This window comes from Salmo trutta, chromosome 4, assembly GCF_901001165.1.
Source record: "Salmo trutta chromosome 4, fSalTru1.1, whole genome shotgun sequence".
NCBI classification, from domain to species: Eukaryota; Metazoa; Chordata; class Actinopteri; order Salmoniformes; family Salmonidae; genus Salmo; species Salmo trutta.
The window spans coordinates 49143069-49162624 of NC_042960.1; the positions used below are offsets into that span (position 1 = coordinate 49143069).

General features: G+C 42.7%; 2 protein-coding genes and 1 long non-coding RNA gene across 3 annotated transcripts; all 3 read right to left on the reverse strand.

Moving 5' to 3' along the window:
- Window positions 1–462: 462 nt before the first annotated feature.
- Window positions 463–8567, reverse strand: LOC115192506 (deoxynucleotidyltransferase terminal-interacting protein 2). The gene is made up of 7 exons (XM_029751101.1): window positions 8369–8567; window positions 2783–5007; window positions 2353–2491; window positions 2073–2168; window positions 1730–1894; window positions 1435–1544; window positions 463–1265 (listed from the first exon to the last, which is right to left on the reverse strand). Exons 1-7 carry the CDS (start codon window positions 8537–8539, stop codon window positions 1172–1174), a joined length of 3000 nt encoding a protein of 999 aa, XP_029606961.1. The 5' UTR covers window positions 8540–8567; the 3' UTR covers window positions 463–1171.
- Window positions 5979–7792, reverse strand: LOC115192508 (uncharacterized). Its single transcript, XR_003877947.1, has 2 exons — window positions 7637–7792; window positions 5979–6878 (listed from the first exon to the last, which is right to left on the reverse strand). It is a non-coding gene; the product is annotated as an uncharacterized LOC115192508 (long non-coding RNA).
- Window positions 8568–9839: 1272 nt separating the features above from the next.
- LOC115192507 (glutamate--cysteine ligase regulatory subunit) lies at window positions 9840–19259 on the reverse strand. The gene is made up of 7 exons (XM_029751102.1): window positions 18961–19259; window positions 18022–18087; window positions 12745–12829; window positions 11938–11994; window positions 11254–11456; window positions 11047–11161; window positions 9840–10926 (listed from the first exon to the last, which is right to left on the reverse strand). The coding sequence occupies exons 1-7, from the start codon at window positions 19084–19086 to the stop codon at window positions 10757–10759; spliced, it is 822 nt and encodes a 273-aa protein (XP_029606962.1). The 5' UTR covers window positions 19087–19259; the 3' UTR covers window positions 9840–10756.
- Window positions 19260–19556: the final 297 nt, after the last annotated feature.

Genomic DNA, 19556 nt, shown 5'->3' on the forward strand with positions numbered 1-19556 from the left:
GTGGTTCCTGACTGTTCTTTTTGGTAGTCTGTTGATGGGATGTGCTCCAGTGAGTCCACCACCTGTGGTTCAGCCAGAGAATGGGCCACCTGGACAGAAGACTTGACAGTGCAGTTCTCAAGTGGCTTTATTTTTTTTTTCTCCCTGTGATCTGTCACGCGTCCAATAGCGCTCTGGAGCTGCTGGCCACAAACACACTAAGCCAACAGGAGGCTGGCAAGCAGGGGAAAGATTTTTCTGGGTAGAAACTGGGTGAGCAGATGTTAATTCATTTGATCTCTTTGTATGCGGATTTGCATCGGCAGAGACAAGAAAATCTGTTTGATGTTCCAGCAAATATACACAGATAACGGGAAGGGTTACAGACAACAGAGCTATTGTAAAACAGTCCCTTTAGGCACAATGCAGCCAGTTCAGCCAACTCAATTGGCTTCTCAGGATGGAGCCAAAGAAAGTCAACCAACGGTTCAAACCGGTTTTGATTTATTAAAACAATGAAAGTTGAGTTAGCACAGACATTTTCTCAACAATATTAGTGCTTGGGCTGCCGAGTGGCGCAGCGGTCTAAGGAACTGCATCTCAGTGCAAGAGGCGTCACTACAATCCTTGGTTCGAAACCAGGCTGTATCACATCCGGCCGTGATTGGGATTCCCATAGGGTGGCGCACAATTGGTCCAAGCATCATCCGGTTTTGGTCGTCATTGTAAATAATTTATTCTTAACTCACTTTCCTAGTTAAAAAAAGGTTAAATCTATCTTCTCTTTAAAAATAGACGTGTCCCGTTTGTTTTATCCTGTAGTATTTTAGTAATTTGACTTCTGAAACACAATCTCAATCCCATATCAGATACTTGTCAGGGAAAATATGTTTGAAAAATTAATTCTGAACCTCGTCGGCTTAGCCAGTATAGCATAGGCTTATTGTGGCTATGCATACATACTGTATAAATCTAGATGTTTTATGGTATTAGCTACTAATGTGAACCTCTAAATTACAAAGTAAAAATGTTGATACAGATTGTTCATGTTACGTGACAAATTTATAAAGAGCTTTAGCTCCATGCAGCCACTAAATTGTATGTTTAATTAATAGGCTTTGATTAAGACATTAACATATTATGGGTCTCAATACAGTCATATGATTGTGTATTACATCACTCAAAGTCACTGTTACTTTCTGAACTTATTACTCTTCCTATTCTTCTTGCCAGCACCAATGGCTGCTTTTTCTGTCATGATCTGTTGGTATTTCTTCTTGTTGTTGCTGTTGAAGTTAAAGGGAAAGTATTAGCGCTTGACAATTCAAGTAGTTCATATCAGATAATCAATGTCAATTCAATTGTTCTGCATACCTAAGAACTGTATGCCAAAAGCATATTTTCAGGAACACACAAGCTATGAAATTCAATACCGTACATGACACAGAAACTTACTGTCTGAACTCTGCATCAGCAAGCAACTCCTCCACCATGGTTCTCTTCCGGTCTTTCTTTGGGACACGGGAATGATAGAAGTCCACAGGGCTATCTACTACTGTAGCAACCTGCGACAGAAAAACAAACAAATACAACATTTGGGGGAAAGATTGTTTTTTATGGAATTTCTTGTGGAAGAATGGTGTCGCATCCCTCCAATACAGTTCCAGACACTTGTAGAATCTAGCATTTACCTGTATAACATGAACCACTGAGAAAACAGAGTACAGTTGAGGGTTAGATGCTTACTGACCTGGAAGTACTTGGGGAATCCATCTCTATCATTCTTCTTATAAAACCGCTTGGGGTCCATAGCTCCACGCATTTTCAGTGCTTTGAGGTCACCCTTTAATTCCTCTGTCATTTCAGGAGCCCTCATGTTAAACCAGCCGGCTCCAGTGGTCTTGTCCCTCTCCTCCTGAGCATGGCAAGACAAGGAAACATGTCAGTCAGGATTGTCAATGAGTGAACAAACTGAACAAAAATAGCTCAAATGTAGTCAAACTATAACGACTACTTGTCCTTGCATCACGCTGCTGGTGTTTGCTACTTTCTCTTCTAAATTAATAAACAAGGGCATATGGACTTGTACTCACTTTGCGCTTCAGTTTAGCAGCCTGTTTGGACTCCCTGTATGGAGGCACAGCATCTCTCTTCTCAAACTCTGGGCCAATAACACTCTTCTTCATCAACTGCCAACAGAGAAAATAAATCACAATGTAGGAGAAAATCAAAAAACACATCCATTAAAGTCGAAAGGTTTGAAATTGCATGAAATACTTCCTCATTGAATTACCCAGCCTTGCATAACTACACAATTCATTACCAATTATACACCATATATCACCTTCAAAACAAAATCAATTAGTCATTTACCTCATCTTGGCTCTTCTGTTCCTTCAGTTTTTTCAGGGAGTTAGAGACTGTCTTTGATTTGCTGCCATCAAAATTGATGTATAATCCCCCAAGCTCCTTCACTTTCAGGCCCGGGTCAATACGGCTGGACAACTCTTTCCTATAACGGATTGTAACAAATAATTACCCAGGAGGCGCAGCATTGTCCATTCTCCAACTAGTTCAATCTTGATATGTTAATTAATGAAAATGAATGTGAAAATTCTTTATACGTGCTTGGCATTGCAATTCAATAAAATAGCTCCACTGCATTAGATTAAAAAAAAAAAATCCTGCTATACATTCAGAATAAGATGGCATAGTGGTGCTGGAGCCACAACTGTCAAATTAAATATAAATTTTTAAAGCACAGATGACAACTGACATTTGCATGACCAAAACAGATACTTACAATTGTGGATTTCTGCTTGTGAAGAGGACTTGTTCATCTTCGTCATCATCATCTCCCTCTTCATCAACAAATTCTTCCTCATCTTGCGCTTCTTCAATGGCCTCCGTGTCGCACTCTTCCTTCTCATCCACATAGTAATGTTCATCTGACTGAAGACCAGGCTGGGTGTCTATGACAAACAGGCCATCATCAGCTGAGGACTGAGCAGCAGCTCGGGGTCTGGATGGGCCCGCCGCCTCCTCTGTACAGACAGCTTCCTCGTCACCCTCAGAAGCCTGTCTTTCCCTCTCATCCCCTTGCCCAGAATGCTGACTGTTGTCGTCATCCTCTTCATCGTCACTGCTCTCCAGCAGACTGATCACGCCAGATTTCTGTATGATGACACAGTCTCTGGACTCCTCCAGTTTGTCAGCATCAGAGACACTGACCTTCAGGCTCAGGCTGGAGGTCACCTTAATGGGCTCTGTAGTGTGAGGGGCTTCATCTTGGTCAGCCGTTTTATTCTCAGCTACTAGTGTGCTGCTGACATCCATAGCCTCCTCACTAGGCACTGCCTTACATTCCTGGTTCTTTACCTCCAATGGAGGATCTGTGTGGGTGTTTATATCCACGGTCTTTTTCTCCTCTTCCTCAGACACCCCTATAACAGGGGACATTACATTTTCACACGCTGCTACTTTTACTGTTTGCTTAAGAGAGACTTGTGAATCAGCTGGCGTCATCGTCTCCTGTTCAATTATCACTGGGGCGTCCACATCGGCTGCATCCTCAGTGGACAGCTCCCTCTGCTGGTCTTCTGCAGGCTCAGACACTGCCTCAGCCATCTCTGTATCAGCACTCTCACAGATGGTCACCTTCTCCTGTATGTTTTCCTGAACAGGGACATCCACCATAGAGGTATTCTTCTCTGGGTCTTCCCTGGCGGTTGTCTCGGTTGAATCCTGTTGTACACTAGTGACCTCTGGCATCTCTGCATCCTCAGAGACTGTCACACTCTCTGTATGCTCCCGAGCAGGTGCTGCATCTTGGATGGGCACTGCTGGTTCACCGATCACTACATCCTCAAGGGTTAGAGTCTTATTTTCTTCCCCCACTTCTTCTATCATGGAGCAGTCTGGATCAGCGTCGACTGTGTCCTCCAACACTACGCTTTCTTCAGCAACCTCAGATGCTCTCACCTTATCTGACTGGCATAGGGCTTTCTCAACTAGTATATCCAGGGCCTTGGCTGTCAGCCGGGTAACTGGTGCTGCCCTGGAACTGCTGTTGGATCCAGTGCGACTACTGCAGGGAGTGCCCCTACCTCTCACCGACCTAGGGCTCCCCAGAGGGGTATACACATCAGTCAGGTCAGACTCAGAGTCTGAAACAGTGGTGCCTGTTTGTTTCAGCTCAGACAGCCTGCGAGTAGACCTCCTGGGAGTCATGCTTGGCCCAGACTCAAAGCTCTCTGAGTCCTGGGGACTCTGGGGGTCACAGGGACATCCTTTACACAAACCTCTGCTTCGCCTGCGGGGTAGAGGAGAGTTGGATCCATCAGTGGTTTCCTCCAAATGCATGGGGATAGCTTCAATAAACCTTCCTCTCCTGCTTCTGGTAACTCTGCGCACCGTGGAGGTCTGATCACCAGAGACACAGGACTCAGGATCAGAAAGCTCTGTGTCCTCGGTGTGACACTTTGAAGAAGCCCGGCTGCTGGACACGGCAGTCCTCCTGGTTACTCTGGTCTGCGAGTCAGGCACCTTGGACTCAGACACCACAGAGCTGCAGGACTCTGCCTCTGAAACATCCTTGTCCTTTTTGGCAGAGTCTGTGAGAACAGCCTTCCTCAGACTCCTGGTGGCTCTGCGAGTGTTTGGTCTTCTGGAGACAGACAATGAACAAGAGTCTACCTCAGACACGCCCTCCTCCTTCGTAGTGTCAGGCTGTTCCCCACCTGCAGCTCCCCTTTGGCCCCTGCGAGCTGGCTGTGTGTCGGGGATAGCCTCCATATCTGATATAGCAGAACAGCAGGACTCTGACTCGGACACGTCAGCTTCATGGGTGGAGTCTACCTGGTTAGCAGAGACAGTTTCACGTTTAGACGCCCTGGTCTTCCTCTTCCCGGTGGAGCTCTTGGGCTTGGAGGGAACATCTTGCTGGGAGTCACTGGTCACCTCAGACTGGGTTGCAGTCTCCCCTTTATCAGCTGTCCTCCTGGTTCTCCGAGTGGACACTGGAGTGGCCTGTGGAGAAATATTATTTGTCAATACCGGTACTTCTGAACTAAGAGGTCACAGAGAGACAAATTACTTCATAGCATTTTTTACAAATGCAGTAGTTATTAAATCAAATCCATCTCTGGCATGATGAATCTATTGAAAAGCGTTGGGTGTTTCGGGAATCGACAACCATCAAATACACAGGTATGTTTTTGACAGTGGAGCAGCGCTAAAACTAATGAACTCAAAACATTGACCACGTTTACATGCACACAATATATCCTGCGTACGGTCTTATTCGGGATAAGCTACATGCACCTTTGATATCCCGCTCACAAGTATCCCTGTATCCATAAATAAACAGAATATTCCTCATTTAAGCTCATATGGGTTAAATGGAATAGTAACAAATATGGACACTGACTGTAGACCTATAACCTCTCACATGCCAACTGCTCAGCATATGTGAGAACTCCTTCAAGAGTGTTGGAAAAGCATTCCAGGGGACCACCTCATGAAGGTTGAGAGAATGATGGTTGAGAGAATGCCAAACTTGTGCAAAGCTGTCATCAAGGCAAAGGGTGGCTACTTTGAAGAATTTCAAATATATTTTTATTTGTTTAACACTTTTCTGGGTACTACATGATTCCATGTGTGTTATTTCATAGTTTTTATGTCTTCACTATTATTGTACAATGTAGAAAATAGTCAAAATAAAGAAAAACACTGGAGTAGGTGTCCAAACCTTTGATCGGTACTGTATGGATTTTTTTAACTGATCAAAATCAATCAATCCAAACTGTGCAGCAGCCATTTGATGAATGGAAAGTGACATGTGTGACAAAACACCTAAAAGTTTAATGACATTGGGAAATTGCCACGCCTTCGATACTGGTTAAGGCTACAAGGTAAGGAGTAGGAATGTCCCCAACTAAAACAAACCTTGGGCGACCAAGAGGTCTCTTCTTTCGACCAATCAACATTTTTTACATTTATTTTTCCATATATAAAAACACCCTGTGTGTTTTAATACAGTCAACTATATGCACTGAGCTTGTCTGATACTTTAAGCACACTGTTTGATGAAATGAGACACACAAATGACTCCAGAGGGAGCCCGACGGCAGTTGATTTGGGCCGGGCTTGCCATGCTGTGTTAAAAAAGACAGCTAATGCCTATGTGACAGGCGCACGCTGTCGCTCTTTCATCTCCCTTCTGCAGCGACCATACATAGAACAGTAAGTGTTCATCGCGCTGTCAGTGGGGCTGAAGCTGCAACATAATTTGACATCTCTAGTTTCTTACTTGAAAAGTTGTGTTACCAAAATCCCTCTTTTGTTTCGGAAAAACATTTCCTATTTCCTCAACCCTTGCTCTCTTTACGTGACATGTACACATCACATGCACATAACCAATAGAGCCTGACCTATAGCATATCATAATGACATCAATAAATTGGTTACAACAAACTCCAACACAGCAGCATAATGGATGCTGAGGACGTGACAAATAAACTTGAAAAGGGGGTATGTTGACAGGTTGCGCAGGAGGGAAAGGGGAAGTCCAATGTGTGGAAGACATTTGACTTAGTGTGTGGAAGCTTACAAACGACACTAAATAAGTGTACCAGAGTCTCTAACAAAAGAAATGTGTAAAGGCCTTTATTACTGCAAAGACTAAAGTTGCTGCATTCATGAATGCAATTGCAGACATGGTGCAGGTAATTTATTGTTTAGGCTAATTGTTCAAGGCTAGCAAAATGTGTAATGCATCCACATAAAGCGTACTTAACTTTTGTCATTCGTTTCACTGCATCAGGGATAGCGTCAGGGAATGCACCAATTCAACTGCGCACTGAAGATTAGGCTGTGTTTCAGAACCGCAGACAGCAATGCTGGTGAAAGCCCATTTGTCACAAAATATTATTTTTAATATTGTTGCAAAATTCCAGGAATTTTCAATTAATTCACTAGTTTTTCGTAACTCGTGGTTGGAGGAATCCGGATTTCCTGTTTATTCCATCCGGATTCCGGCACACATCCCCAGGTTTTCCCAAAATCCCGGTTGAATTTATTGAATGTTCCAGTTATTTTGCAACCCTAGTTGCACCATTGTTCTTAAAATACAACCATATACAATTTATGTAGGCCATGTCTTGAGCTGTGTTCAAATACACATACTAACATACTACACATACTTAATTAGTATATACACACACTACATACTAATAGTTCATTTTACTATACTGTAACCGAACAGTATCATCTCAGTTGAGCGTACAAGCGCTTTGCCTGTCTACCGGAAGTTGATGCGGTTGCTATTCAACTTCTTGCTAGCTAGCATAAAAAAAAATTACTAACTAGACATCGTACGACTCCATTAACAATGTCCACTGAGAACGCACAACGAATATAGCACTTAGCTAAGAATGAATGGAAGAATCAAGTCAATACATGTTGGGAAGTTAGTTCGACAGCATATAGTTAATATACTGGCATGTTCCGATATATTAGTAGCCAAGTAACGTTATGTAGCTAGCTAATATATTGGTACACATTGCTGTAATGATATGGTATGCGGTTCTTCAAGTTAGCGTATCTAACAAATTGTTAACCAACAATGTGTAACATAAGTTGTTTGAAAAGGCATTACATTATTACATTGCTCAACATTTTCTTAAATTTGTTAAAGCAATGAATTTGTATCCGCTCTCGTCAGACTTCGGCTGCACATTTTCCGCCATTTTATTATAATCTAAAATTGTGAAGCCACGCCCATTTTCTTAAGAATTGCATTATTTGCCCTAAAAACAAGGACATGCTTTAAATATATATATATATATATATATATATAAATAAATAAAAGCGAGGAAATATATATATATATATAAAACTATTTTTTTTTACTTACGTGTATTTTGTAAATATTTTCTTAACTCTATTTTCTTACCTGAATTTTTGGTTACAGATTTGTAAGTAAGCGTTTCACAGTAAGGTCTACACCTGTTGTATTCGGCACATGTGACAAAATGTGATTTGATGTAAACGTGGTCATTGATTAACGTTAGCTAGCTATTTGATTTAGGTGTAAGTGATGAGCTGAAAGAAAACTCTAACTAGCTCTCCAAGACTAATTTGTGAGTGTGTAACTTCAGTGTAAATGGCATGTAATCTTGTATACAACGGATTGCCTCCTAAAAACAATAGTGGAAAAGTGTTTTTATGCTAGCAAAACAAATGAGGGACTCAAGCTAGGCTAGCTAACGTGTTGCCACGTGAATATGAATTATCAAGTATTACACACTGAAAACGACCTGTATGTACGAAATGCGCTGAACTGTAAATCATACACATATCTACCCATAATCACGCAATTAAAACCTACCGTAACTCCAGAGGATTCATCAGAGTTTGTTTTAGTTGGGGAGCATACGCGTACTCCTCTTCTGGTGGCCACCATCTTGCTCGCGCTGTTCTGTCTCACTTCTGCCACATGTGTTCCCAACCAGCCAGACTCCACCAATTTTCTTCGATGAGGTTTAACGGCGGTTGGCATCCAATAAATGTTGCATTACCGCCACCTACTAGACTGGAGTACAACTCCCTTATACTTTGCTTGAAAAATCAAATGAACACATACCACTACTTTCCCCCAACGCTACACATTCCTTTGTCTCATGCCCTTCTGCATACGTCCTACATCTAGGAACCTCCCTCCTACACACTGCTGCCACATGCCCATAAGCTTGACAGCTGTAACGTAACATATTTGGTACAAAAGCTCACACAGGAAAACATCAACATCAAAAAAAAAAAACAGGCAATGATTCTCGTTTCACCACTCACGCCACCCTGACTGTGTGGCAACAAACGACAAGCATCATAAACACCAGGGATTTTCCCCTTCAATTGGTCAACTTTTACATTTACTGCTACCCAAGTAATCACTCCTTTCAATGGCACCCTTTCCTCAAGAGCAAAACAATTCACATTTCTTGCCCCCATTAGTTTAATGCGGATTCTCCCTCTGATCAGAAGAAACACAAACAATTATCACAAGACCACTTCTGGTTACCCTCACCGATTCCACAGCACCCAGCTGTTTTCACCACAAACGGATCAGCCAAAAGGTAAAGGGTCCACTGTTTCCGAAAACTTCACTCCTGTCACAGACTCATCTTTATCCTGACCCTCGGTGCAAGCCTCCGGTACTTCGACCTCATTCACTTCCAGTTGGCCTCCTGTCTTCAGCTCACTTTTCTTACACTTTCTACCATTCTTATTAAACAAACCATCTCCCTTTTTTTACACCATTTTTAACCAACTCAAGCTCATCCTCTCTCCCTGACCTCTGCCTCTCATTTTCCCTCCATTCCTCCTCCCCTGTATTCCAAGTATATATCTCCTTATAATACTGCACTTCTCCTGACATACATCTTATTCTTGCCTTCTCAAGGGACACCATTTAACCAGCTGTCACAATCTCTGTACAATCAGCACGAACCCCTCGGGATGTAGTGCTCAACAGTGCATCCCAGCTATAAAGCAGCTCCTTCATCTTGATGTTCTTCTTTATCAAAAGATAACCCCAAAGCGGTTCCATTTCAAACAAGCAAGCTCTTCCAACCGCCATCTCGCTTCATCGATCAAAACCTGACCAATGGAATTGCGATGCATGCTAAGGAACATAAACACATTTTCTGTGTGGATGACAGTACTCCAATGAGACTATAGTCTAGTAAAGTTTATCATTCGAGGAGGATTTATGTTATAGATACCCCGTTTTTATGTGATCTGAAAGAAATAGATAGTGATCATGTGCACCCATCTCTTCCAATGAACACAAAACACTTCAAAAGTGTTTAATCATTTAATAAACCCAATGGAACAATACAGGAAATGGTAACATTAAATATGAATTATTATAGTACAATAGAGAACTCAAACTTCTTAGGATTGTGGACCCCGTCTGGAAGAAATGCCATGATTAATAAATAAGACATCCACCCAGACACTTCAGAATTTATAATTCATATTCCAGTACTATCACATACACGATAAAGGTGTCAAGCCTACTATGAATGTAAACCTCATTTGGGGATATTTCTCATATTACCACTTAGATGGGGACACATTTTCTAATAAGGAAATCATATGAGCAGTTAGGGGTATAGGACAAATCATGTCCTGGTATACCCTGTCAGTAGCACTGGGCTTAAAAAAAAAGAATATACAAAGATTTGCCAAGACAATACTTTAACATCCATAAAGTTGTTTCTACAATTCAAATAACTACTGTACACTAAATCAAGAGAAGTTTATGAACTAACCATAATTTTTTTTCACTTTTCACTCATCAGAAATCTATTGGAATTAGGCTCTTGTCCCCACTGTACAGGGTGCCAGTATTATACAGTAGAAAACAGAAGGAGCTGTTCATACACATCAGAGCACACTAGGACTTTACATCTCTCTCTCTCTCTCTGTGGCTTTAACAACCGATCCAAAGTACTCACCTCTACTTCATTTTCTCATCAATTTATAATGTAAAAATATCATGGGACATTTCCGTAGTGGGTTAGAGGCTGTTTAACCTTTAAACTGATTTGCAATAATTCTAACATTGTACTAAAACCATCTATACAATTGAATTATTTATGTGGTTCCAATTCAGTTTTGTAGCCATGTTTGTTAAAAGTTTAGCTACCTATATCCCTGTCTTAAATGCATTGGACATGAGTAACATTTGAATAACAGATTTTCAGAGGACATGCTACAGGTTGCTTCTCTTTGAGTGAACAAGGTAGCCTTTTGCTTTGATGATCCCCCTGCTTTTGACAATGATGGAGTAGCGCAAAACCCACTCCAACCTCCAGTCTGCTACCTTCAGGTCCTGAGTGCTCTCCTGCACTGCCTCCTGGAAGCTGGCAGCAGTAATCAGTTCTACAGGAAAATACAATGTGTTAATTCAGTGCCCCTCAGAGCACACACAGCCTTTCCTTAACATGTATTATCTGATTATACAGTGAAAAGATTACAAATTGAAATGATCACAATCTTCACCTTTTGAGTCATTATGAGTCAGTAGCTGAATGTCAAACTCCTTTGCAAAAGCAGTCAGGTCAGGGGGCATCACACAGCAGGAGGCCAGATTCACCTGGTTACTACTGGGTTTCACCTAGACCAGGAGAAAATCAATCAATTCAAAACCCCAAATACACCAACGCTAACCTACAACAATCTGACGGTCTCGTCAGCATCACCACTCACCTGGGCCCAGTTGTAGAGCTGCTCCAGGAGCTCCTTGTCCAGGTCGGAGGTTCCGATGGCAGCGATCTTGTGGCTCTGCACCAAGCCCTCCAGCTCCCTCCAGGCAGGCTTCAGGTTCTCCAGGGTCTGGCTCTCCCCCTCAGGCAGAACAGGGGGTGCAATGATCACCGAGTCCAGCTGGGACACAGCCAGGGCCTGACAAGCTGTCACAAACAGTCTTATGAGCATGAAACAAGTATACGGTCAGTGCATACTTCTTAAAGCTGAAATCTGTAAAAGGGGAAACATTGTTTTGCTTAGATAAAACAGAGAAGAGGAGCTTCCAGGAGCGTGGTAAAGAAAATATATACAGCACAGTACATATTCTGGTGTTCTGCCGCACATTCAATAATGTAGGGGGAAGGGGAAAAAAAGTTTGTTGTTTGAAGTGATCAACATCTTTGTTGTTGTAATATCCCAAACAGACGTGATAGCTTCTGCCTGTACGGATTTCATCTTTCAAATACAACAAATTGAGGTAAGGAAAGGAGTTGGCATGCAAACAAAAGCAGTTCACTGATACTAAAGCCTGTTGCATTTTTATTTGACATGGTCAGGTCTACAGACAATCGCCTGTGCCAAATTACTTTTCCGTACAGTCACCGAGTCAGTGGTCCCTTGCTGTTTTGTAAATGTAATACTCACACTTATCGACCGCATCTTTGATTGAAGAGAGGTCTGCCTCGCAAATAAATAGTTTCACTGTAATGCAAGAATATGGACATGTTAATAAAAACGCAAACAATCAGTAAGGCACCAAGAATGGTATTTTTGTCATGAAATTCACATACTGGGCTCATAATTCCTCACACAAAACTCTATGGTATCAAAGCAGGGGTTCCCAAACCTTCAGGCCAGGGACCCCTTTCTGATAGCAAATTCATCAGAGACCCCCCTCATAATCAGAACACAACTCGAGTGAGATAAAAAAAATAGCATACAAAGAGTTCTATTATGATTTTGGCAATGCATGGCCCAACGAATCAAGTCTCCATCCCTGGGAAGGAACATTTTAAAAACCAATTTGGGAGTGTTCAAGCACATTTCCTTCAATTATACAGATATTGTCAAGGGGCAGAGATTTTTTGTTGTTGAAGCTAATATCCTGCAATTCATCACATTTTTGCTATGAGGCAGAGAGAAAACTTAGCAGTTTTAAAGCTTAAATTACAGTGCATTTATGTAACAACAAAAAAAGAAAAATAATTGTGGAGTACTGTAGATACCAATATCCCTGTAAGCCTCCCAAGCCCATGCTGCCCAGGGTTAAGAATGTAACATTTTAGACTAATAATTGCATTGTATTACACCCTCTAAACTTACTCCAGGGATCCCTTGGCCATTTAAAAAAAAATATATATGTTAGTAATATTAATTTGAGACATAATTATGTAAAAAAGTGGGGTCCATGGACCACTGAGAACCCCCTGTCATAGAATACCAGAAACTCACCAGAGACCTTCAGCTCCTCCCTCTCTTCAGGTGTGATTGCTTCTGTAGCTTGAGGGATGGAGCAGTCAATAGTGTCTGGTAGGTCCTACATTTACAACAAACGTACGTGTTAGTCAAAGAAAAAGAGTAGCTTAAAATACAAAGAAAAAAGCAACATCAATATTGTCTTAACTTTGTCCAAATACAAACACCTGCTTTCGATTTCACAAACTTGTTGTGGGATTTCGTTGCAGGGAACATAAGCTTTGACTTTGTGTATGTAAGACCCCCCCCCGCTGTACTCACTGAGGGCGCGGAAGCAGATTAGCTGACCCCAACAGAAAAGCAACAGGGCAAAGCCACTCGAACTTCACAACAGAAGCACATGTAGAACCTTTCACAGCCAACTTTGCATGAATAATTAGTATGACAGTTCCCTTTTCATCAGTCTGATAAATTCATTGCGGTCAATCAACAGGCAGCTATTTTGTTTTCCCAGCAGGAGAACGCAACTGCATAGTAGTATCGTAACATTGTGACTAGTGTGAGCTCCAAAAGTATTGGGACAGTGACTTTCCCCCCCCCTGTTGTTTTGGCTATTTAGTCCAGCACTTTGTATTTGAAATGATACAACATCTGGAGGTTAAAGTACAGACTATCAGCTTTATTTTGAGGTTATTTTCATACATATCATACATAAACCGTTTGGAAATTACAGCACTTTTTGTACATAGTCCCCACATTTTAGGGGACTAAAAGTATTGGGACAAATTCACTTATGTGCATTAAAAGTAGTCAAAAGTTTGGTATTTGGTCTCATATTTCTAGCATGCAATGACTACATCAAGCTTGTGACTCTACAAACTTGTTGGATGCATTTGCAGTTTGTTTTGGTTGTGTTTCAGATTATTTTGTGCCCAATATAAATTAATGTTAAATAATGTAGTGTCATTTTGGATTCACTTTCATTGTAAATAAGAATGTTTCTAAACAATTCTACATTAATGCTACCATAACAGATTATCATGAATGAATCGTGAGAAAGTTAGATACACTATGTACAAAACGTGCTGTAATTTCTAAACGGTTCAACCGATATGGATGAAAATACCCTCAAATTAAAGCTGACAGTCTGCACCTTAAATACACATAGTCATTGTATCATTTCAAATCCAAAATGCTGGAGTACAGAGCCAAAACAACAAACAATGTGTCACTGTCCCAATACTTTGAGCTCCCTGTATAACTCCTGTTCCCTGAAAGAGGGAAACGAGTTACAACATACTATGGAGAGTCACACTCTCCTGACTTCAGTTTAAAGATCTACAATCACACCTCGCAGGGCCAATGAAATCTCTGCCTCGCTGGAAGCCCCGCCTTCCACAGTTGATAAGCGCAAGGCTCGGATTCATTCCTTCAATTTAATACCACTCTTCACGAGCCCAGGGACGGGTGGCCAAACAGGTGTTGTGCCTTGTTTCCCTCCTTCAGGGATCAGTTGTTATAGTCATAACGTTACGCTCCCTTTCAGTCAGTCAACTTCGGAACAACAAACTACGGAGAAATAATAGTCATTACCCAAGCTGACGCCAGTGGTTACTAAATGAAGTGGCCCATGGCAGAGCAACCTGACCTGACCCAGCCAGATGCGGCAGTCTGGGTATTGCAAACACAGTGCGCTGCCTAGTGACTTTCCCCTGTACGTAAGCACACTGTGGGCTACACTGAGAGCAGTGACTAACGATAAAACCTCAAGAAAAAAAATAAGTTTGGCGATGCCCAACTGTCCGCAGCACAAATAACTTCTACAGTCAATCCTTTAAACAACAGCCAAGACACTGCCAGACCCCTGGTGGGGTAGCGAGTACACCGCTAGGGAACACTTGCTGCGACGTGCCAGGGAGATATCTCCCACTGGATTGTAGAGGCTACGCTCCTTAAAAGAGCGTCCTGACGTGAGCTGGATTAGCAAAACAGACAAAAAGGTGGTCACATAACCACCTGGGTCCATTCAGTGCATGTGCGTAAAGCTCACACCGGACACAGGGCATATAACCTTTGTTGCTCTTCAGAAGCAAAATGAAGAGCTGAAAAGGGAAATAGCTCAAGCTAAGGACATTGCCATGACTTTCGGGGCTAAGGCCGCATTTGGAAACAATGTCACCTTAGTCGCCTGGGGCAAACGAAGTACAGGAAGGTGTACGGATAACACGTGGAGGTCTCCAACATATTTAGCTGAAGCCAAAGTCATGAGCAAGGAGGTTTTGTAGGAGGATCTTCAGCTCCACCGACTCCAGAGACTCAAAAGGGGACACACAGTGCCCCAAAAACCAGCACCAAGTCCCATGTGGGCGCAATAGGTTTAGAGACTGTGTACCCCTTTCAGGAACTGCACAACGTCCCCGGTGTGGCTCCGTCAATTCCCACACGACCACATAGAGATCATGTATACTTTTAAAGTAGAGAAAGCCCATCCCTGCTCGAATAGCTCCTGTAGGAACATATGGTTGCACCTCAGAGCACTGAAAAGGAACCAGCACACCATATTATCAACAGAGCACAAACACTTGCCACAAATGCACAAGGTCCTCTTGTGGAGGCGCACTTGTGGACTGAATGGTAGCGATAACATTCGGAGGTAAACCTCTAGCCATCAGATTAGCCCACTCAGGGGCCAGGCAGAAAATAACCAAATCCTTGCACGCCAAACCTGCCTGTGCACCTGGCACAACATGTCACTGTGCAAGGGGTGTGGCCACAGGTCCCCGCCTAAAAAGGTGAATGATCTCCGCGAACCAAGGTTGCTTGGGCCAACGGGGAGCCACAAGAATCAATGATAAGCTCTCCTGGCGCACCCTCTCCAACATGGGTTGAATCAGAACCACTGGTGGAAACGCTTAGAGTGTCCGAAGCCACTGGTGCGCCAGAGCATCAGTTCCTAATGGTGCACTCTGTTCTCTCATCAAGAAAAATAGACGACAATGCGCGTTTGAGTTAGGCGTAAAGACCTATGTCGGCATTGCATAATCTCCCATATCTGGGTGACCACCCAGGGGTGTAGTCTCCACTTCTTAGCAAGAGGGCCCCCCCGGATAGCAGTTAACTGATATGCCAGGCACTCTGACACCGCCCATACTCCCTGAATTGAGTAACCCTCGCACAGCTGGCCCCACCCTTGGGGGGGACGCGTCTGTCGTGACCATATTGCGGAACACCCGAACCATGAGAAACCCTTGTGATAGTAGCCAGCGATCCCTCCACTGGGCCAGTGCCCTGAAGGCATGTCAAGGACACCTGAATCGAGTGGTTTAGGTGGCGATATGTATCCAAGCGCATGGCTAGCAACCAGCACTGGAACAGTCAACAATAGTCCCAGGGGAATGACCACTATCATAGAAGCCATCAACCTCAGTAGGCGCAGAAACTGGTGAAAAAGTACCGTACGCCCCAACCTAAACTGGGCCAAGCAGAGCTGAAACCCAGACAACCTCTCCGGGGTTAGAAAAGCACAATTTCCAATTTACCAGCCCCCTTGTGGACAAAGCTAATCACCCAACGTATTACTTTCACCATGGGGAGAATGGTATACCCCTTGAGCCCTGTGAACACCATGGAACGCGGGGTAACAGAGGAGCTTTAAACATGGACAAAATTCCAAACTAAATTGTGCTTCCGTGAGACTATAGCCTGGATGAAGCCCGGTCCCCGGATGAAGCCGTAACCCCGGATGAAGCCATAACCGTTTGGCCGTAACCAAACGTGGGGGCACTGACATCACAGTAATGTTTTTGTTTAGGGGCTCACCGGTTGCGCAGTCCTGTGAGAAGGCCCCTCACTCCAGAGGTTACCCATGCCCAGTGCTCAGAGGCAGCTTCATCATTGAAGGTGCCCGCAAGCCCCGCTTCCTCCACTCTAGGAATGCGATTGCCTTAACGCCGGAGGAAAGCTAGTAAACTTAATTTGCCGGAAGTTATGCATGCTAGCCGACGTTAGCCATGAGGCTTTTAATCTAAGATAGCCAGCCTCTGATCACAGCACGATCCATTTAGACTAACCAAGCGACTTAATGCTTGGTACATATACTAAACCGGAGCTACCCAAGCAATTCCACCGTTAGGAAGGCGGAATAGCTAGCAGTAACTAGCTTAAATGGCTAGCATGCTATGCATCGCTTTAGGGAAACATCAAGCTCCCTAAAGAATGCTCCACGATTGTCAAGAGAACCTGCGCCACAAACGAGTAAGGGAACAGTGACAGCTGTCTCCTTGTCTCGCACATGAACTGATTCGAGTGAGGGCCGCCTAAGCATGCACCGAGCCAAGTCATACAAGACAACAAACTTGAAGAACTAATTGTATGGCATTAGGAAACTTGAGAACCATACAAACCTCAGCACACAACGTCCAGGGGGTGAGCACGCTTAGTTGGCACAATGTAAGACAATCTCATGTTCTAACTGTTTAATCCACTTCTTGATATGCCACACCTTCAGGTGGATGGATTATCTTGGCAAAGGAGAAATGCTCACTAACAGGGATGTAAACAAATTTGTGCACAAAATTTGAGAAATAAGCTTTTTTTTGCCTATGGAACATTTCTGGGATCTTTTATTTCAGCTCATGAAAGATGGGACCAACACTTTACATGTTGGGTTTATATTTTTGTTCAGTGTGTGTATATATATATATAAAAACACATTCCTTAAAGTATTATTTTTGAAAGACTCCTAATGTTACTGTCCCCACTACAACAAAAATACATGTTATTTTGTCCTTGAAACATTTAATTGAAATACTATAGAATTCTATTCATTCCTATGGAGGACCACTCCAACTGGGGAGTGCCAATATGGCCAACCAGTGCTTCAAAGCCTCTCAATGGCCAATACAGAACATCAGCAATCCAGGATTTATATACATTATTGTTATCACCTGCGGAAGGCGGGGCTTCCAGCGAGACACTATTTCATTGGCCTTGTCAGGTGTAATTGTAGATCCTTTAACTCTAGTCACGAGAGTGTGACTCCCCATAGTATGTTGTACCAAACTTGACTGAAAGGGAACCAATGGTTACACAAGTGTTTTTCATTATGGATCCATCCCTGCTAGATGATGTAAAATGTTAGCAGGTACTGTAGACACTTGGTCACTATGGGAACTTGGTAAACAGGGATTATGGACACTTGATACTGTTTGGATGTTGGTGAATAGCTGTTATGTAGCTATGTGTGTAATAAAATATGCATGGGAAATACAACTGTGGTATTGAATAGCGAGTGGGTGGACGGAGTGGTCTCACCGTTGGTGAAGTTGGTGGTATGGTGGCAAACCACTCATTAAGAGTGGCTCGAATACAGTCTTGAATCTGTAATGCAACAAAAAAATTTAGTGGACTGTAAATTAATAGCAGTGTTAACAGGGTTGCTATAAACACTTGTGGTAACTAGGTAGGGCTTTCATGGACACCTACAGATCATGCAATGATGCTAAATTATTTAACATTACTTTGAAAGATTGTCATATGGAAAGTATAGGATTATTTTGTACACTGCTGGGCACAATGGGTGATTTGCACAGTATGAAAGTGTGTGGCCAGAGCTATGGCTTGTTATACAACTATGAAATGCTGTAGGGAGTCTTAGTTACATGTATGAGAGTCAGGTGGTGCACAGCTTCAATTAAATAGTTATGATTGTTCATGCTAAATAAAGGCTGGCCTTTTAGAACCTACACATGACAAGTCCTTGTTCTCAAAGTTATCATGCATTCTTGAATCTCATTCTCTGGTGAATCCTGGCCCAGATACTTTTTTTTTTTAAAGGGTAGGGGCCTGGATCAGAAAAGTATCTGTGACCAACAGATATCTGTATTCCCAGTCATGTGGAAACCATAGATTAGGGCCTAATATTTCTTTCAATGGACTGATTTCCTTATATGAACTGTAACTCAGTAAACTCTTAAGTTTATTATTGTTCAATATAGTTAGCTATTTAACGTCGAGGCTATGGTTTTTCAAGCTAACTAGGTAACGTTATCTGGCCAGGGGTGTATTCATTCTGCCGATTCTGTTGCAAAACGTTTCTTAAACGGGAGGGAACGGGACCTACCAGAACTTGTCCGTTTTTGGACCATGGCGATTCATGACTATACTCCAACTGACAAATGTTGCACTATTTTTTAAAAACGTCTTACTTCAGCTAGCCAGTCAGTTGTGACAGAGTCCAATTGTCAGTCTTACCTCTTCGCTAGGTGAAGACGGACATTTTTTCTTAAGACGGCTTCGGTTGACTAAATTCCCCGTGTGAAGATACAAAATCGTAGCATGGTTGAGGAGCACCTTAGCACTGGTGGTGTGATTATCCATGTGGTGTCCTTGGTAGTCAATAAATGTATCGTGGTAGAAGGCCTTTATGAACTATTCAGCAACTTCAGTTACTTTATTCTAACAGGAGTGACCTCGTTTCCAAACGGTAGCAACCGCTGAATTAGAATGACTTGCATTTGTAGATTATTTAGCTGGCGGCAGAAACTAGTTATGAGGACGCCCACAATGTAACCGGGTGCTGTGTGCAAAATCTGGCATGGAGTTCTGGACTCTTTTTAACCAAGAGATTGTTACAGCTCAGCAATGGTGTTATCTGACTCACTGTACATTGGAATATACACTGTAATCATGACACAGCTTGTTTCAAGAGACCAGATGTTCCATTTTTAATTCAACATTCAACCCTTGACCCTAATCAGAGGGCACACACCCACACAGAAGACAGTTTTGGCAATAAACAGTTTAAAGACACAGTCAACTTAGTGTATGTAAACGTCTGACCCACCGGA

Bases quoted from the DNA above. Each gene is read 5' to 3' on its own strand.
- LOC115192506 (XM_029751101.1), bottom strand. From the start codon at position 8,539: ATGCCAACCGCCGTTAAACCTCATCGAAGAAAATTGGTGGAGTCTGGC. The intron at 5,008-8,368 runs GTAGGTTTTAAT...ATTTCTCCACAG, and splicing joins ATGAATCCTCTGGAGTTACG to GCCACTCCAGTGTCCACTCG. The intron at 1,895-2,072 runs GTGAGTACAAGT...TGCCATGCTCAG, and splicing joins CTGCTAAACTGAAGCGCAAA to GAGGAGAGGGACAAGACCAC.
- LOC115192507 (XM_029751102.1), bottom strand. From the start codon at position 19,086: ATGGATAATCACACCACCAGTGCTAAGGTGCTCCTCAACCATGCTACG. The intron at 12,830-18,021 runs GTGAGACCACTC...TTGTAAATGTAG, and splicing joins TACCACCAACTTCACCAACG to GACCTACCAGACACTATTGA. The intron at 11,457-11,937 runs GTGAGTATTACA...TGTTTGTGACAG, and splicing joins CAAAGATGCGGTCGATAAGT to CTTGTCAGGCCCTGGCTGTG.